At 36.5% G+C, this 15,959-nt stretch overlaps 1 protein-coding gene across 1 annotated transcript; it reads left to right on the top strand.

Moving 5' to 3' along the window:
* The first annotated feature begins 1,073 nt into the window (after nt 1-1,073).
* LOC127661570 (5'-3' exonuclease PLD3-like) lies at nt 1,074-15,767 on the top strand. The gene is made up of 12 exons (XM_052152332.1): nt 1,074-1,243; nt 2,706-2,773; nt 2,937-2,984; nt 4,139-4,299; nt 5,006-5,186; nt 5,270-5,387; nt 5,566-5,693; nt 9,236-9,433; nt 11,696-11,835; nt 12,704-12,866; nt 14,278-14,377; nt 14,580-15,767. Exons 2-12 carry the CDS (start codon nt 2,744-2,746, stop codon nt 14,765-14,767), a joined length of 1,455 nt encoding a protein of 484 aa, XP_052008292.1. The 5' UTR covers nt 1,074-1,243; nt 2,706-2,743; the 3' UTR covers nt 14,768-15,767.
* The last annotated feature ends 192 nt before the right edge of the window (nt 15,768-15,959 follow it).

Below are 15,959 nucleotides of genomic sequence, written 5' to 3'. Positions count from 1 at the left end.
CCTCGACCAGATGACAAATATAAGGATGGACATGAAATTGTTCTTTTAATTATTTCAAATGAATCATGTAAAATTATATAAATTATTCATGAACTGGCCAAAGAATTTAAAGAGGCAGCATTAAATTAGAAAACATTAGACATTACATTTTGATTTTAAATTCTCTGTTGTTTTATATAGAATTGTTCTATACAGCATTTAACACAATTACAATTTGTGAATTTTCAAATAAAAAAGTAATTTAAATACAGTTAGTAATAACATAGTAATGCATTACACCTAACGTGCTTGAAACTGGCAATTACGATATTTTCGAGTTACTTGAGGGGCACATTAAATACAGACATCGCCTGTAAGTTATCTCGAGACTGCGCATGCGCATTAGCTGGACCGGCCTGTGTGTTTTTTTTTTTGTTTTGTTTTGTTTGTTTTGTTTTTTTGCCTGACCTGAGTTTATGAAGCACAATTTATGATAGCATTTTTTTTATATATATATTTTACTGATGATTTGAAATATGTGATTAGATCATAATCTCGACCAACCGTTTCGGAGATTTTAGTCATTACACATTCACGCAGACAGAAGCTGTGCAATTATGTACTTGTTTCCATAGAAAATTGCTGCCCGGAATCGTTCCAAAAATGGCCGCCGAGTGGACTGACTTGCCTTGCTAAGACTTTGCCTGTGCTTACCTAAATGCCACCTGCTGTGCACCTTAACGCCACCCAGTGTGCAACAATGAAATTACAAAAAAAAAAAATACTAAATCAAATACAATCAAATGGCTCCTACAGCAGTACAGATCTTACTTAATTATCCTTACTCAATTTTCTGAACATTTTGAATATTTTCGGATTTGTATGTCACTATTTCTTCGTTGCATGGACTTTGAAAGCTATGAATAACTGTTTAAAATACAATTTCTGTATTTTTAAGTAAACATCAGAATCATTTTAATAATTTTTATAAATAAAAGCAACGGTTTTGCCGTTTTGGAACCAAATAAGGCCATACAGTAATGTCACGTGACACAGATAAATACGTTTGAGTGTGGTCACGTGACACTATACGAGCGTCATACACAGGGAACTCAAGTAGGGCAACTCACTATTTACACCGACTTCACATAGTAACTTTTAACTGGGACCACTTGTTTTAGTTTGTAAATAGATATTATTGATAGCCATCAATTCCGCTGCGGCTCACACGAGATGATTCGCTTTGTAAGCTGTTAGATCACAGGTATGTCTTTCTTTTCCTTCGAATAATGTCGTGTTGAGCAATAGATGTTGAAAAAGATATTGTTGCATTTCTGTGTTTTCATGCATTTGGGACATTTAATACACATCCTTTGTTTACCGTATGTACAGTATTCTTATGGGAAAGGAAAAAAAATAGACTATTGCCGTGTTTTTAGCGAGCTGCCTTATCTAGACAGCATTCTTTATTATGAACATTATTATGATCGCTTACAATGATCTCCAAAAATGGTGTCTCGGCAGCTCACTAGGTTTTGAGACAAAACCCATTAGTTCAATACTCGGATATAATTCCAGTGGGGCATTGTTCCACTTGCAATGCATTTAAAGTTTTAGTTAAAGTTGCACAAGTACTTTGTGGTATCCTAGTCCATTTGTTTTATTATAGAAGCATGTTCAGGGCTTGATAATGTCACTGATTAGACTCACGAGAGGCCTATTTGGAACTGATTTAATACAAAAGACGCATTTCTGAACTCTCCTGTTTAAAGCCAGTTATCATGATGTAATTGTGTTAAATACCACAAAGACTATAGAACAATTCTATAAAAAAAAACAACATTGAATTTAAAATCGAAATTTAATGTCTAATGTTAAAATGTATGTTTTCTAATTTAATGCAGCCCCTTAAATTCTTTGGGCAGTTAATGAATCATTTATTTGATTTCATACGATTTATAAAAAAAATAAATCATGTCTGTCCTTGCATTTTTCATCTGGTCGAGGTTGTTAAGGGTTTTAGAAAGTATTTAGAAATAATAATGCAATTACAATTAATCTAATTACACTGTAGAAGATGTAATTAAAAAGTAATGAATCACTAACTACTAGAGTAACTTACACAACACTGGTCATAGGCTTTAGTACATGTTTTCAATTAGTTTCCCATCAACCATCCAAATTGCATTTTAACTGGCTTTTACACCACATTTCTGAAATTAGCTCTAATGTGATGGTGATTTATAAGGCATTATGAAGCTAATATCCACACATAATGTGTACACTGAAAATGTCTCAAGTGAATCCATGGACCGTATTTCTTGCATAACTCATAACATATCAGAAAACACCAGAACAGAGTACATGACTAGATCACATTGTCTGATGTCAGGAATTTCTGGCACATGATTCTGTGCTCATGACTCTCACAGAATCAGCATTTCTTCATTTTACCTTTACATCTTCAAAAAAACACTTCCACTTTCAAGTCAGATGACAGCTCAAAGAACCAGCTGTGTGTGCGGAACATTTGCCAAGCTCATCAAGACTGCTTATTGGTGTAGCCACTAGTGCTGACGACCGGCTCTTTCTGTATTTTGAGCTGGAAAAAAGGCCTGTGTGTGTGTATAGAAACGTTTAGACACAGGAGATTTAACAATGAAGGACTGCATGCACAAACGAGCACATGCCTGGAGTAATGCTTGACTAACCTTGCATTTTTTTAGGAATTGTGTTTCCTCGTAATGTGTTGGTGAAACTTAACATGATGAAGTCGGATATTCCTTACGAAAAGGTATATTATACTTAGTTTTTTTTTTTAAACAAATTATAATTAATGATTTAATTATTTGTTCCACACATTTTGAATTCAAGTATTGTTATGAAAGTTATCTATTGTTTTTATGCACAAACTTGATACATTTAACTAGAATTCTTATTTTCTTTCAAACCTTAAGATTGTTGACGTGGAGCAAAGAGGAGAAACACATCTTGGCTCACAAAAGGTATTAAAGAAATGTAATTCTCTTTCTCTCACTCTCTATTTAAACCAGATGCCATCCCAGATGTGAATGTGTTCAGCAGAAGAAAGTAAGTCAAACAAAGATTTTTAGAAGAATATTTCAACTCTGTGGGTCCATACAATGCAAGTAAATGGTGACCAAAAATTTGAAGCTCCATGAAGCATATAAAGGCAGCACAAAAGTAATTCATAAGACTCCAGTTGTTTAATCCACATTTTCTGAAGCAATCCAATTGATTTTGGATGAAAACAGACAAAAAAAAATTAACTCCTTATTTACTTTAAATCTTGACATCTGCATTCTCCTTGTAGCTCATGATTTCAAGCTTGATTACATCTAGTGCTCTGCGGATACACCAAGCACTAGGAAGTATAATCAAACTTGAAATCATGATCATGCTAAGACTGTAATGGCAAGATATACAGTGAAAAATGTGTTACTTTTGGTCTGACGTCATTCAAAATCAATTAGATTACTTAAGACGACATAGAGGAAACCACTGGAGTCATATGGACTACTTTTGTGGTGCCTTTATGTGCTTTTTGGAGCTTCAAAGGTCTTGTCAACATTCACTTGAATTGTACGGACCTACAGAGCTGAAATATTATTTTAATAATCTTAGTTTGTGTTCTGCAGAAGAAAGTCACATCTGGAATGGCATGAGGTTGAGAAAATGTTGAGAGAATTATCATCTTTGTGTGATCTATCCCTTTAATAATTTCAGCTTGACTCAAAAGTCCATTTATGTATTTATTTGTTAAGTTACTGTAATAAGTAACATGTACAGCTAAGCCTATGGAGTGGTGGTGGTGTAGTGGTCTAAAGCACATAACTGGTAAACTGGTAATCAGAAGGTCGCTGGTTTGATCCCCACAGCCACCACCATTGTGTCCTTGAGCATGGCACTTAACTCCAGGTTGCTCCGGGGGGATTGTCCCTGTAATAATTGCACTGTAAGTCGCTTTGGATAAAAGCGTCTGCCAAATGCATAAATGTAAATGTCCCATATGCTTCGCCTGATCACCCTATTGGTGTTTATATTGCAATAACAAGCGGCTGTCATTACATTGTCCCACACGTATGCATATTCCTGTTGTTGCACGCAGATTTTGAACCTGTCCCATCTCTGTGTGTAGTTTTACAGGTATCTGATCGTCCTTACCTGTCTAACCACCGTGCTGTTGATACTCCTGTCCCTCCAAACCCTGCTTGTTCCTTTGGCAGCATCCTCCTCCTCAAAATCACCTGGACAGCAGGAGCATCATCTAATCAGAGAGACTTGTACTGATCCCTGCAGGTAGATGCCCACCAAGGGAGCTCAATTTAGGTCACTTATTATATTGTGAAGAGCATGTCTTATTTATTTTTTCAGGCTGTGAATTCAGGTTCATTGGCTTTGTCCACAATACATTTGTTTTTATATATGATCTTTAGGATTGACTAATCACACTGTAATTTTTGAAGTAAAATGTAGTTATTTCTTCTGAGATCGTAGTCAACTATCTGGTGCATCTACATCGGTTGCTATAGTGATGACATAGTCATCAGCAGGATCGCAAGAGACTCCTGTAACAACTGGGAGTAGCTGTTAGTATAGAAAAACATCAGCGATTTAGGACGTATGCGGAGTCATTCACTATTCACTTCATAAATGTTACATAGTTTGCTGTATGAGAAAAATTAAGCAAAATGACACTATACCAGACATTAGTGCACACTTACCTATGGGAAAAAAATACTTGAAATCAGATCTGATAAGAAAATTGATTTTAATTGGATTTCAAACCACAGAAATATGTGATTTGGATCTGGTTCGTGAACAACTAGAACTGATTTGCATTCAAATCTGAACAAAGCCTTGGAGTGTTTTAGTGGTTTACAAGTAATTGAGGTTAACCATAGCAAACACAGTTTCACATCTGCATTTTCAATGAAGTCGGCATTTGTGGTTTTGTTGCCAGCTGTAGTTTTAAATCTGTTAAAATCTATCTTGTCATTTATAGGATTGCTTTAGTGGAGAGTATTCCTGAAGGACTGGTGTTTAACTCCTCTGCCACTCACCAATCCATATATGAAGCATGGCTTAACCTTATATCTGGTGCTCAAACCAGTTTGGACATTGCCTCCTTCTACTGGACTCTTACCAATAGTGACACACAGACACATGAGACTACAGCCAATCAGGTTTGGACTTGAATGTAACTGAATTCTCTTTAACAAATAGATTTTATTAGTGACTGTTTGTCTGAGTGATCTGTTCGTTTTAGGGTGAGCAGATTCTGCAGGAATTAGGGCGGCTCTCGGGGAAAGTGTCTGTTCGAATTGCGGTCAGTACACCATCAGATAAGAAACCTGTGGAAGACATTAGGTTCCTTGTGAACTCTGGTAAGTCAACATGAGGTCTGCCTGATTTGATGCTATGGCAAAACAAAATAAGGTATCTCAACACAGTTTAAGACAGGATTACCAAAGGAAAAGTATTATGTATCTTATAGTTTCAAATGTTTCATTTTTTGTATTTAGGCCTGAAATTATGGCATTTAAAGTGCATTTCCTGTCGCAGGTGCTGATGTGCGAATGGTGAACATGCGAGAGCTGACGACAGGTGTGCTGCATACAAAATTCTGGATCGTAGATAAGAAGCACATATACATAGGCAGCGCCAATATGGACTGGAGATCACTAACCCAGGTCACTTTTGCATTCTCTACTACATGTTGCCTCATAACTTTTAAATATCACAGTTTCATATTCTGTCATTACCATATTCCATAAATACATTATTAGTGAATGATATGGCAAGCATTACGATAACCAGGGTTCGTACGGGTGCCGGAAATTCTTGAAAATGCTTGAATTTTAATAGTAGCGTTTTCAAGGTTTGAAAAGTGCTTGGATTTTGGATAAAATGCTTGAAATTGTAATTGCATTGCTTTCATAATAATTTGCTATCTTACTGAATAGTTAACTTTTTAGATAAATTAAGCCTAATTCCTTTTGCATAAAACCAAAACAACTCTACACGAGTCTAAGCGTGTGGCTAGTTTGATCTGCCAGTCGTTTTTGATGTGCGCCCTCTGATGGAACGGAGTGGGAGATGACAACATGCCGGGAGGTTGCCGCTTCAATGAGTGTTGGCTTGAGATTATGATGTGCATCTGGTCTAATACTTCATTGTTTGTGTGCGCGTATATTTGCATTTCTTTAAACCCTCTTTGTAAGTCCTGCCTTCTCGCACACCAATTAGTCGATTTTAAGAGGCTTTTAGCAACTATTGGCAAAATTCCTGCCTGTCCATCTCTCCGGGAACACGCAGTGTTGTTGTGTTAAGCCTCAAACAGTTGCTTGACAGCAGCAAATTAAAGCTGATTGGAAACAATGCCCAAACCAAAGTTTTTGAAAATTTACAGATTTGCATCAAAAATTCCCATGCTTTCGTCCAGGTCGAGATCCGTGTGAAGCAGAATGTATGATATGTAAAGCTGCACTTATACGTCTGTTGCTAATAAAGGTGCAAGTGATTTAGAAACACACATTAGCTCTGTGAAGCATAAAGGGTCAGCAAAAGGACAAAGTTCATCATGTTATGCTAATAGAGTGTCTTTTTCACTGTATTAAAGTTTGCATTCATAGTAACACTGTTTTGAATATGGTCACCCTACCGTTCTTTCAATTTCATCACAGTCTAAAATATCATTCAAACCTAGTTCATGTATTTCTCACTGGCAAAAATAAATTTTGTGTGCCCTCTAGTGTAGAAACACCAAAATAGTTGTGTCCTAAAGGTCAGAAAAATATGCGATGAAATAACCCTATCTTTTGCAGTTAAAACATGCATCTACTCGTGTGTTGTGCGTCACACAAGTATCTTTTTTTTGCCAGCCAGGCACATTGCTTGGTGACATAGCTTAGTGATAGCAAGTAAAATACTTCACTGTTTAATCAGACATGTCAGTCATCCGTAAAACATAATTTGTATTTAAGTTTAGATGGATAAGGAGTTTTGATTCTGATGATAAGTCCACTAAGCTTTGATGACAGGTGTTAGACATTTAGTGCCACCAAATCATTTTCCACATTCACACGCAGTCATTTCCACTCACATTTGCTTGCATGCTAGAGACCCGTTTTCACATTGTTGCATGATGGGTTTTTTAATAGCACAATAACGTCTGATTTAATGTAATGAAGTATGTATATGTATGTAAACATATAATTTACCACAGTTGTAAGGTGCTGGAAAAGCTTGAAAATGCACCTTGAAAAGTGCTTGAATTTGACTTTCGAAAAGGTGTAAGAAACCTGGTTAACTATTCCTATGAATTATAAAAATCCTATGTAGTAACTTGTTGGTCTAAGAAACGAAATCCGAAAATTTCACCAACAAATTTGAACTAGAAGACATTATTTCAGTTAGGGGGAGAAGCTACCAGTGATCACCAAATCAATGTTGTCTCCCAAGACTACAAGAGGACACAGTGACTAAATAAAACCTAATAGTATTATGTTATATTGTTGTTGTTTTTTTGTTGCAAAGAACATACCTTTTTAACAAAAATGCATGTCGTTTTAAATTGCATCAATTTATTAAACCAAAAGATTTTCAGCCCGTTCATATTCTAAATCTCAAGTAAAAAGAAACACTTTAATAAACTGTTCAATATTAAGTTGGTGTTGAATGGTATGCCTCTACTGTGGTACTCAAGCTTCAAAGTATTAAGTGGTGATACCACAGTGTTTTTCATTAATTACAGTTGTATGAATGTTAGTAGTGGTATTCGGTTGAACTCGTAATTGCATATAATCTTATCGCAATGCAGCAATAGGGTCTATTTAAAAGGACACTAGACGAGAGTGCAACAGAAATGCTTTAAGTCATAGTCACTGTTTGGCACACATCTAAAATTTGAATGCTCTGTTTATGAATGCGCATTTTACATTTAAATTTGAAAAATATTCCAATTTTGACAGCCATAGCAACTGCTCAGTCGGTCACTGCTGAAATTGTGCGGCCTGTTGAGGAAAGGTATGCGATTACTTTTGTAAACATTTATGATTTTTGCAAGGTGGATTATAAAACAGGCAAAAAATCCCATTAAAAGGAGGTTCCTGAGCCATTGCTAGGGAACCAGTATACCCAGAACACCCTAGCAAAGCCATAGAAACCGCATATCAACACACTAACAGCCACTCAGAACCCTTCATTAAATGCATAGCAATGGCCTACTGTACATTGTACACCCTAGCATTGTGGCAATCCTTTTTTAGCAAAGTAATTATATTGGGTTGATAAAGCCAGCATACTATTGTTCTACAGACATGATTTAGACCTTCAGACTGTTTTGAGTCAGGTTGCTGTCTTTTCTAACAGATTGGAATTATGGTTTTCACACAGTGAACAATAAAATCTCCCAAAAATCCCTTTTTCAAATGGGAATCCCTTGTCAGCTGTATTTCATTCCAGGGTCCATACTGCGTGCTTTTCATAGTGTTCTCTCTTATTAGTAATTGATCAGAGATATTTTAAAAGTGTATATATACATATTTTGTACTTTTATTTTAACCCTGATGAAGGCCTGTGTGATGAAACGCGTTTAATTAATTTTAAGTTAAATTAAAGTTTGTTTTACCACAAGTGTCACTGGATTCCTCTATTCTGTCCTATAGAATGTTCAAATGGGCCCAGTCTACTCTATCTATCTATATCTATCTATCTATCTATCAGCCAACATCAAAGTTTGTCTTGACAAATTTAGGGTACCTATCTAGTTGTACTGTAAATGTACTGAATGTGTTCGCCTTCCACCAGGGTTTCCATTAGCGGGTAAATTACTTTTGATAATTAAAATGTCCTAAAGTTCGACAAATTAAAAAAGTAAAAAACCATCTCAATGATGATAATGCTTCGCTGCGATGGAGGTTTAAACTTTCCCGACAGCTAGCAAAGTCCTACTGTGCGACTACAACTGGTTATATCAAAAGCAGACTGCGTTATTCCCATCTTGCAGGCCCGCAGTGAGAATCTTCTCACTTCAGAATCGCATTGAAACAGTCTTGTGTAGCCATCTTCTGGAGTAGTAGGACACCAGGCTTATGTGCATCTCAAGCTGTTGTGAAACGCTGCACATATTTGATTTTGCGTCAGCAACAAAACACTTCTGTGCTTTATAAAGCCAGCTAAATCCTTGCTAAAATCTTACTTGGTGCACCTTTAACATTTTGTTCCTTCTCAGGTGAAGGAGTTGGGTGCAGTTGTGTACGACTGCAGCTGTCTTGCTGATGACCTGGGGAAGATCTTCGAGGCCTATTGGTACCTGAATCAGACCAAGACCGTTCCCTCCCACTGGCCCAGCAAATACTCCACTGTGTACAATAAGGATACACCCATGCAGCTGTCACTCAATGGGACTGATGCCAGTGTCTACCTATCAGTAAGAAAATACCCACACTGTATAAGTTCATCTAAAAAGACCATCTTTAAACCCAATCGAATCACTTCTTATTGTCACTTCAACATGAACACAAGTGTAATAATGACTTGTGGTCCACACACTTCAGTCATATATAGGAGAATGAGTATATACAATGTACAGCATAACAATATACAAACAATACACAGATTTCAACCAAGAAACATAGCAAAGCAAAGGCATACAGTTGAAGTCAGAAGTTTACATACACATGTACAAGTCATTAAAACTCATTTTTTTAACCACTCCACAGATTTAATATTAGTAAACTATAGGTTTGTTAAGTCGTTTAGGACATCTACTTTGTGCATGACAAGAGTAATTGTTTCCAACATTTGTTTACAGACAGATTGTTTCACTTTTAATTGACTATATCACAATTCCAGTTGGCCAGAAGTTTACACAAACTTTAGTTAACTGTACCTTTAAGCTGCTTGGAAAATTCTGTTAAGCCTTTAGCTTCTGATAGGAGGTGTACCTGTGGATGTATTTTACAGACCTGAATTAAATTGAGTACCTTTGGGACGTTATGTATTGGTGCATCAGATACCACCCATTAGCACTACAGACTGTCCAGTAGCTCACTGATGCCCTGATCCAGGTCTGGGAGGAGATCCCCAGGACACCATCTGCTGTCCCATCAGGAGCATGCCCAGACATTGTCGGGAGTGCATACAGGCACGTGGGGGCCAAAAACACTACAAAGTCACATTATGAGTTGCCGTGATGAAATTCAAGCAAGTTGGAACAGCCTGTGATTTAAATTGTTTACTTTGATTTTCGGTGTGAGTTTCAGTCCAGCCCTCAATCGGTTGGTGATATTGGTTTCATTGACCGTTGTTACATTATTATGTTCTAAATTAATTACACAATGTACAGTAAAGATTTTGATTTGTGATTTAAATGTTCCCTTAATTTTTTTTGAGCAGTGTATATCAAAGACCTTTTTATTAACCAAAAAGCTCTGCAATTGGTGAAGAACCAATTTCTCCATAATTTTGGATAATGAAATACAGATTCAAATCAATCCCAGAACAACAGCAAAGGAACTTGTGAAGATTCTGGAGGAAACAGGTAGACAAGTATCTATATCCACAGTAAAACGAGTCCTATATTGATATAACCTGAAAGTCTGCTCAGCAAGAAAGAAGACACTGTTCCAAAACTGCCATAAAAAGCCAAACTACAGTTCGCAAGTGCACATGGGGACAAAGATCGTACATTTTGGAGAAATGTCCTCTGGTCTAATGAAACAAAAATTGAACTCAAAAATTTAATTTGGCCATAATAACCATTGTTATTTTTGGAGGAAAAAGGGTGAGGATTGCAAGCCGAAGAACACCATCCCATCCATGAAGCATGGGGGTGGCAGCATCATGTTGTATGGGTGCTTTGTTGCAGGAGAGACTGGTGCACTTCAGAAAATAGATGGCATCATGAGGAAGGAAAATGATGTGGTATATTGAAGCAGCACCTCAAAACATCAGCCAGGAAGTTAAAGCTTGGTTGTAAATGGGTCTTCCGAATGGACAATGACCCCAAGCATGCCTCCATAATTGTTGCAAATTGTCTTAAGGACAACAAAGTCAAGGTATTGGAGTGGGCATCACAAAGCCCTGACCTCAATCCGATTTGTGGGCATAACTGAAAAGGCGTGTGTGAGCAAGGAGGCCTAGAAACATGACTCAGTTACACCAGTTCTGTCTGGAGGAATAGGCCAAAATTCCAGTAGTTTATTGTGAGAAGCTTGTGAAAGGCTACCTAAAATGTTTGACCCAAGTTAAACAATTTAAAGGCAATGCTACCAAATACTAACAAAGTGAATGTAAACTTCTGACCCACTGAGAATGTGATGAAAGAAATATAAGCTTAAATAAATAATTCTCTCTACTATTATTCTGACATTTCACATTCATAAAATAAAGTAGTGATCCTAAGTGACCTAAGACAGGGAATGTTTTCTATGATTGAATGTGAGGAATTGTGAAAAACTGAGTTTAAATGTATTTGGCTAAGGTGTATGTAAACTTCTGACTTCAACTGTAGCTAATACAATAAATATAATCACATTGAAGACAAAACAGTGCTTGTTGGAATTTTTGTTGGTTACATTGTTCCGTGTTCTGGTGTTGTTTACTCTGCAAGTTGCAGTTTTATTTGGTGTAATTGAGTCAAGATTGGGAAACAAAGGTCTTTTTGTCCATCTGTCTGTCTCTCAAACAGAGTTCTCCTCCATCATTGTGTGCTGAAGGTAGGACTCCAGACCTGCAGTCTATCCTCAGTGTGATTGGGGATGCCCAGCAGTTTGTCTACATTGCTGTGATGAACTATCTTCCCACTATGGAGTTCTCTAAACCCCAGAGGTCTTTGATATATGCTCTAATTCCCTTTACAGATATATGCTTAAACAGTGCTGGGTAGTAGCGGATTACATGTAATATAGATTATAATCAGATTACAATATACATATTAATGTGTTGAACCACATAATTCTTCATTCTTAATCAGCCCACAGTTGATTTACGTTCGGTAAATCTTCAAGTGTTTTTGAATTGGGGTGTTATTGCACACAGAGACCTGACACTAGCACCATCCATAATTACACTGAAGATGGAGTGGTAATCCACACAAATGCCAAACCAACTGCGTTAGTGCTGTAAAGTTAGATTTAGTTTCGCAAAATGATTTTGTACTCTGCTTCAAAATATAAGTTAATTTCATCATTCATTTAAAGTTTTATCTTGAGAAATGAATTGGTCCATGATGTTTTGAAATAAGAGTTTTATTTTTCTATAAAAACATCAGAGCTGTGTGGTCGTGGGGACCCATGTTCCCCATTTGTCCCCCCCCCACCTTTCCTGTTAAAAAAATTACAAAATATATGTAGATGTAAGACTGCATTTCCATGTCAGCAACACTTCTTTATTATTCAAACACTTGACCTGCCAAGACAGTGAAATAGACAGAATGAAGAATTTTATTTTGTTGTCTTAAAGGCACAGCGACATGTGCATGTTTAATTCTTGGGGCCAGTGAGAGGGTGAAAAATGGCCATGATTTTGGTCCAAAATGTCTAGCCTTGCATTACTGTCTAGAGGGCAAAAATTATGATATGAGCATTTTAAATGTACTCAATCTGTTTGCCATTGAAAAAGGAAATTTCTACATTTCCAAATAGGCCTCTAAAAATAGCTGTTATCTTTGACCCTGACACTCTATAATATCTTGCAGGTACTGGGCTGATATTGACACCCAGCTGCGCCGTGTGGCTTATGAGCGTAAAGTTCGGGTGCGTCTGCTGATCAGTTGCTGGGGGAGTACCAACCCTATCATGTTCCCTTTCCTCCACTCACTTGCTTCCTTGAAGGACAAGAACAAGCTTGACATTCAAGTGGTGAGTGCCCTATCTGTGCTTTAAGCTTCCAGCTGGTACTATATAGCTTTGACAATACATGCATGAATTCATATGTTGTCTGCTATGTGACGTTACATCAAAAGTAGTTTTGGGATCGAGAACCAGTTCTTATTCAGAATCGGTTCCATTTAAAAAAAAAAAAACACTGGTACCAAATGACTTTTATGGTTCTGTTAATGGTTCTTGAATGTGCATTCTTCTGTTGAAGCAGTGTAGTCGGATTCCCAAACTAATGACACTTATGGTCCAGTTCTTTTAAATCTACAGTGCGACTAGTGCAGCCTGATTCCTGAACCAATGACCACATTTTACATGCACTTAAGAAAACTATTTATTCCAGAGTTTTTGCAGAAAGCAGTGTTCTGAAACATCATGTAAATGAGAATGCATATTTCCTTACACCGCTTAATGGATTAAGAGAAAGCTGTTTAACACAGCCAGGTTTCTCCTTGAGAATGCGGCTTAATGTGGCCATGTAAGCGGCATTCTGATGAGTGTTTGAAGAGTGCGCATGTGCGTGAACTGACCGAATATCAAACATCATAGGATGGAGTCCAAGTCAACATATCGGAAAGAGTACAGTGGGAAAAGCACATACACTATAAACTAAACCCATTTATACACACCAATGTAAAATATCAATGGTCCCTCGTGTTCACATATATTATGCACTCGTACATTGGGGGAGTCCCTGAGTTTTTCATAAGAGGAAAACGTCACTATTAAAGCACAACTCAGCTCCAGGTTATGATGCACAGTTAAGAAAACAAAAACAGCAACAACTTTGGAATATCTGGAAATAAAGCGAAGGGATGGAGAAAAAAGTCTTCCTCAAATGCCATGTTTGTTATTTACAGAAGCTTTGCAGTGAAATTATGTTGCTGTGGAGAAAGGTTTAATTTAGTTGTAATTAGTGGTGTTTTATACAAATTAATGAATGAATAAAATAAAATATGAATAAAATAAGTCTATGTAAACACCGTTTTGCAAGAATCTTTTGTGATGAAATATGAAATGATCTCATCTTTTAATAACCGAATGCTGAGTGTAGTAAATAAAATAAGAATTGCATTACTTATTTCTAAATATTTCTTCCTCAAGTACTAAAAGAATCATTATTGGAACTGTTAAAAATTCCATGCAATTTCCATTTCTACTCTAAATGCCATGATGCATTTGAAGAATAATCTAAGCTGATGCTTTTGTACCAAAGCTAGATATTATTATTATTAAGTTTTTTCCAGAATGCTGTGGTTAATAAGCAGCAATTAATAAGTAGTGAAGGAAACTGGTTAAATGCTTCCGATTTCATATTGTTTGTGGACTACAGCTGTTCAACTACCCTCTATGCTTGTAATAAACTTGCAATAATTATTGTTGTTCTTCACAGAAAATTTTTACTGTGCCTTCCAACCCTCGGCAGAAGGAAATTCCATATGCCAGAGTAAACCATAACAAGTACATGGTCACAGATAAGGTTGCCTATATTGGTATGCCACCAAATTTTTATATTACATTTTATTTTGTTCTATTCTAGTTATTCCTCTTATAAACTCTTAAAAATTCTATAAACATTCTAAGAACTGCCATGTACACCCCCTTAATGCTTTTCTTAATCTGACGTCTTTAAGATCTGACATGATTTAGGTATTCTTTATTGCTTTACTTTTATGCTGTTTTCATTCTACTCAGGTACCTCTAACTGGTCAGGTGACTACTTTGTGAACACTGCTGGTTCTGCATTAGTGGTGAACCAGACTTCAGCTCAGTCGACAACCCCTACAGTCCAAGAGCAGCTACAAGTAGTATTTGAAAGAGACTGGGATTCTTCATACAGCAGTGAGATCAACCACTCCACCAACAACAAATACATTTGCTAGACCAGCTCTGGGCATTGCACTGTGTTATTTACACCATGGAGGGCACCGTGGAGCACGGATAACTGTTGGCTGCACCATTTGGGGAGTCTAAAATGCTCCTTGACCTTAACCTGGCCATCACATATTTCTTTCTACCAATAAACAAAGGGCAAGGAGTCAAAGTAAATACATATTTTTTAATTGATTATCTGTCATTGTCTCCTAAGAGGAATCACTTTTCCACTCACACTTCAAATCTGTAGCAATATAAATACCTTTGCATATAATTGCACACGCTGTCTTTTAACTGACATGCAATACCTCCTTATAGAAACACTTTACCATTGATTATTTTCAATATGTTATGAACTTATAGAGTGGGGTATTTTAACCCTTGTCTCAGGAAGACATTGTTTTATCATTAATTTAAAATATTGTTGATTTACTGGTAAGTTGATTTCATAAGTAGTCTGACTTCATTTAAAAAATAAGCTCAGCAGTGTTTAGCTTTTGACAATGATCATGTCAGCAGAACTTTACTTTGTTGGCTGTAGTCATTGACATCACCAAGAGCATTATTTGTTCGGTGGCATTTTATGTTACAATAGGGCCACTGGAAGGCCACTGTTACACATGTTTTAGCTGCACATATGAATTTTGTTTTCAGGACTGGCAGGGTGATAAATTGTTAAATGTGTTTACATTATGTCTGTTAATCCTGTGAGAGTGCCACATCACTGATGTAGATATGTATTGTTCATTATCAAATATGTTTGTCATTATAAAGAGGAATAATGACTAGTAGTGAGGGATGTGTATGCTACCTGTTTTACATTTTATAACCTTTAATGTTATAAAATACAAAAAAAATTGTCTTATTGTGAATCTGTAATTAGCAGAGGAGTATTTTCAAATTGAAGTTAATGTTGCATTTAATTTCTCTCTTTGTGAGTTGAGTGTATTTTATGAACTGATAATCTACAGCAGGTTTTGAGTCAATAAACATGAACAAGTATAACCCTTATTAGAATAATTATTTTTGTCATTTTTGTATTTCTAGCCATTTTACACTAATTCAAGTGTAACTTTTATCCAAATCTAAAGGGATAATTCACCCCCCCAAAAATTATCTCCTCATATACTCACCCTCATGTCATCCCAGATGTGTTTGGGGAAAAGGTTGTTTCAAACTTGATTAAAGTGTAGATTACAT

This window comes from Xyrauchen texanus, chromosome 21, assembly GCF_025860055.1.
Source record: "Xyrauchen texanus isolate HMW12.3.18 chromosome 21, RBS_HiC_50CHRs, whole genome shotgun sequence".
In the NCBI taxonomy this organism is placed as follows: Eukaryota; Metazoa; Chordata; class Actinopteri; order Cypriniformes; family Catostomidae; genus Xyrauchen; species Xyrauchen texanus.
Note: the sequence above shows the minus strand (reverse complement) of the source record. Positions and strands in the feature narration are given on the sequence as shown.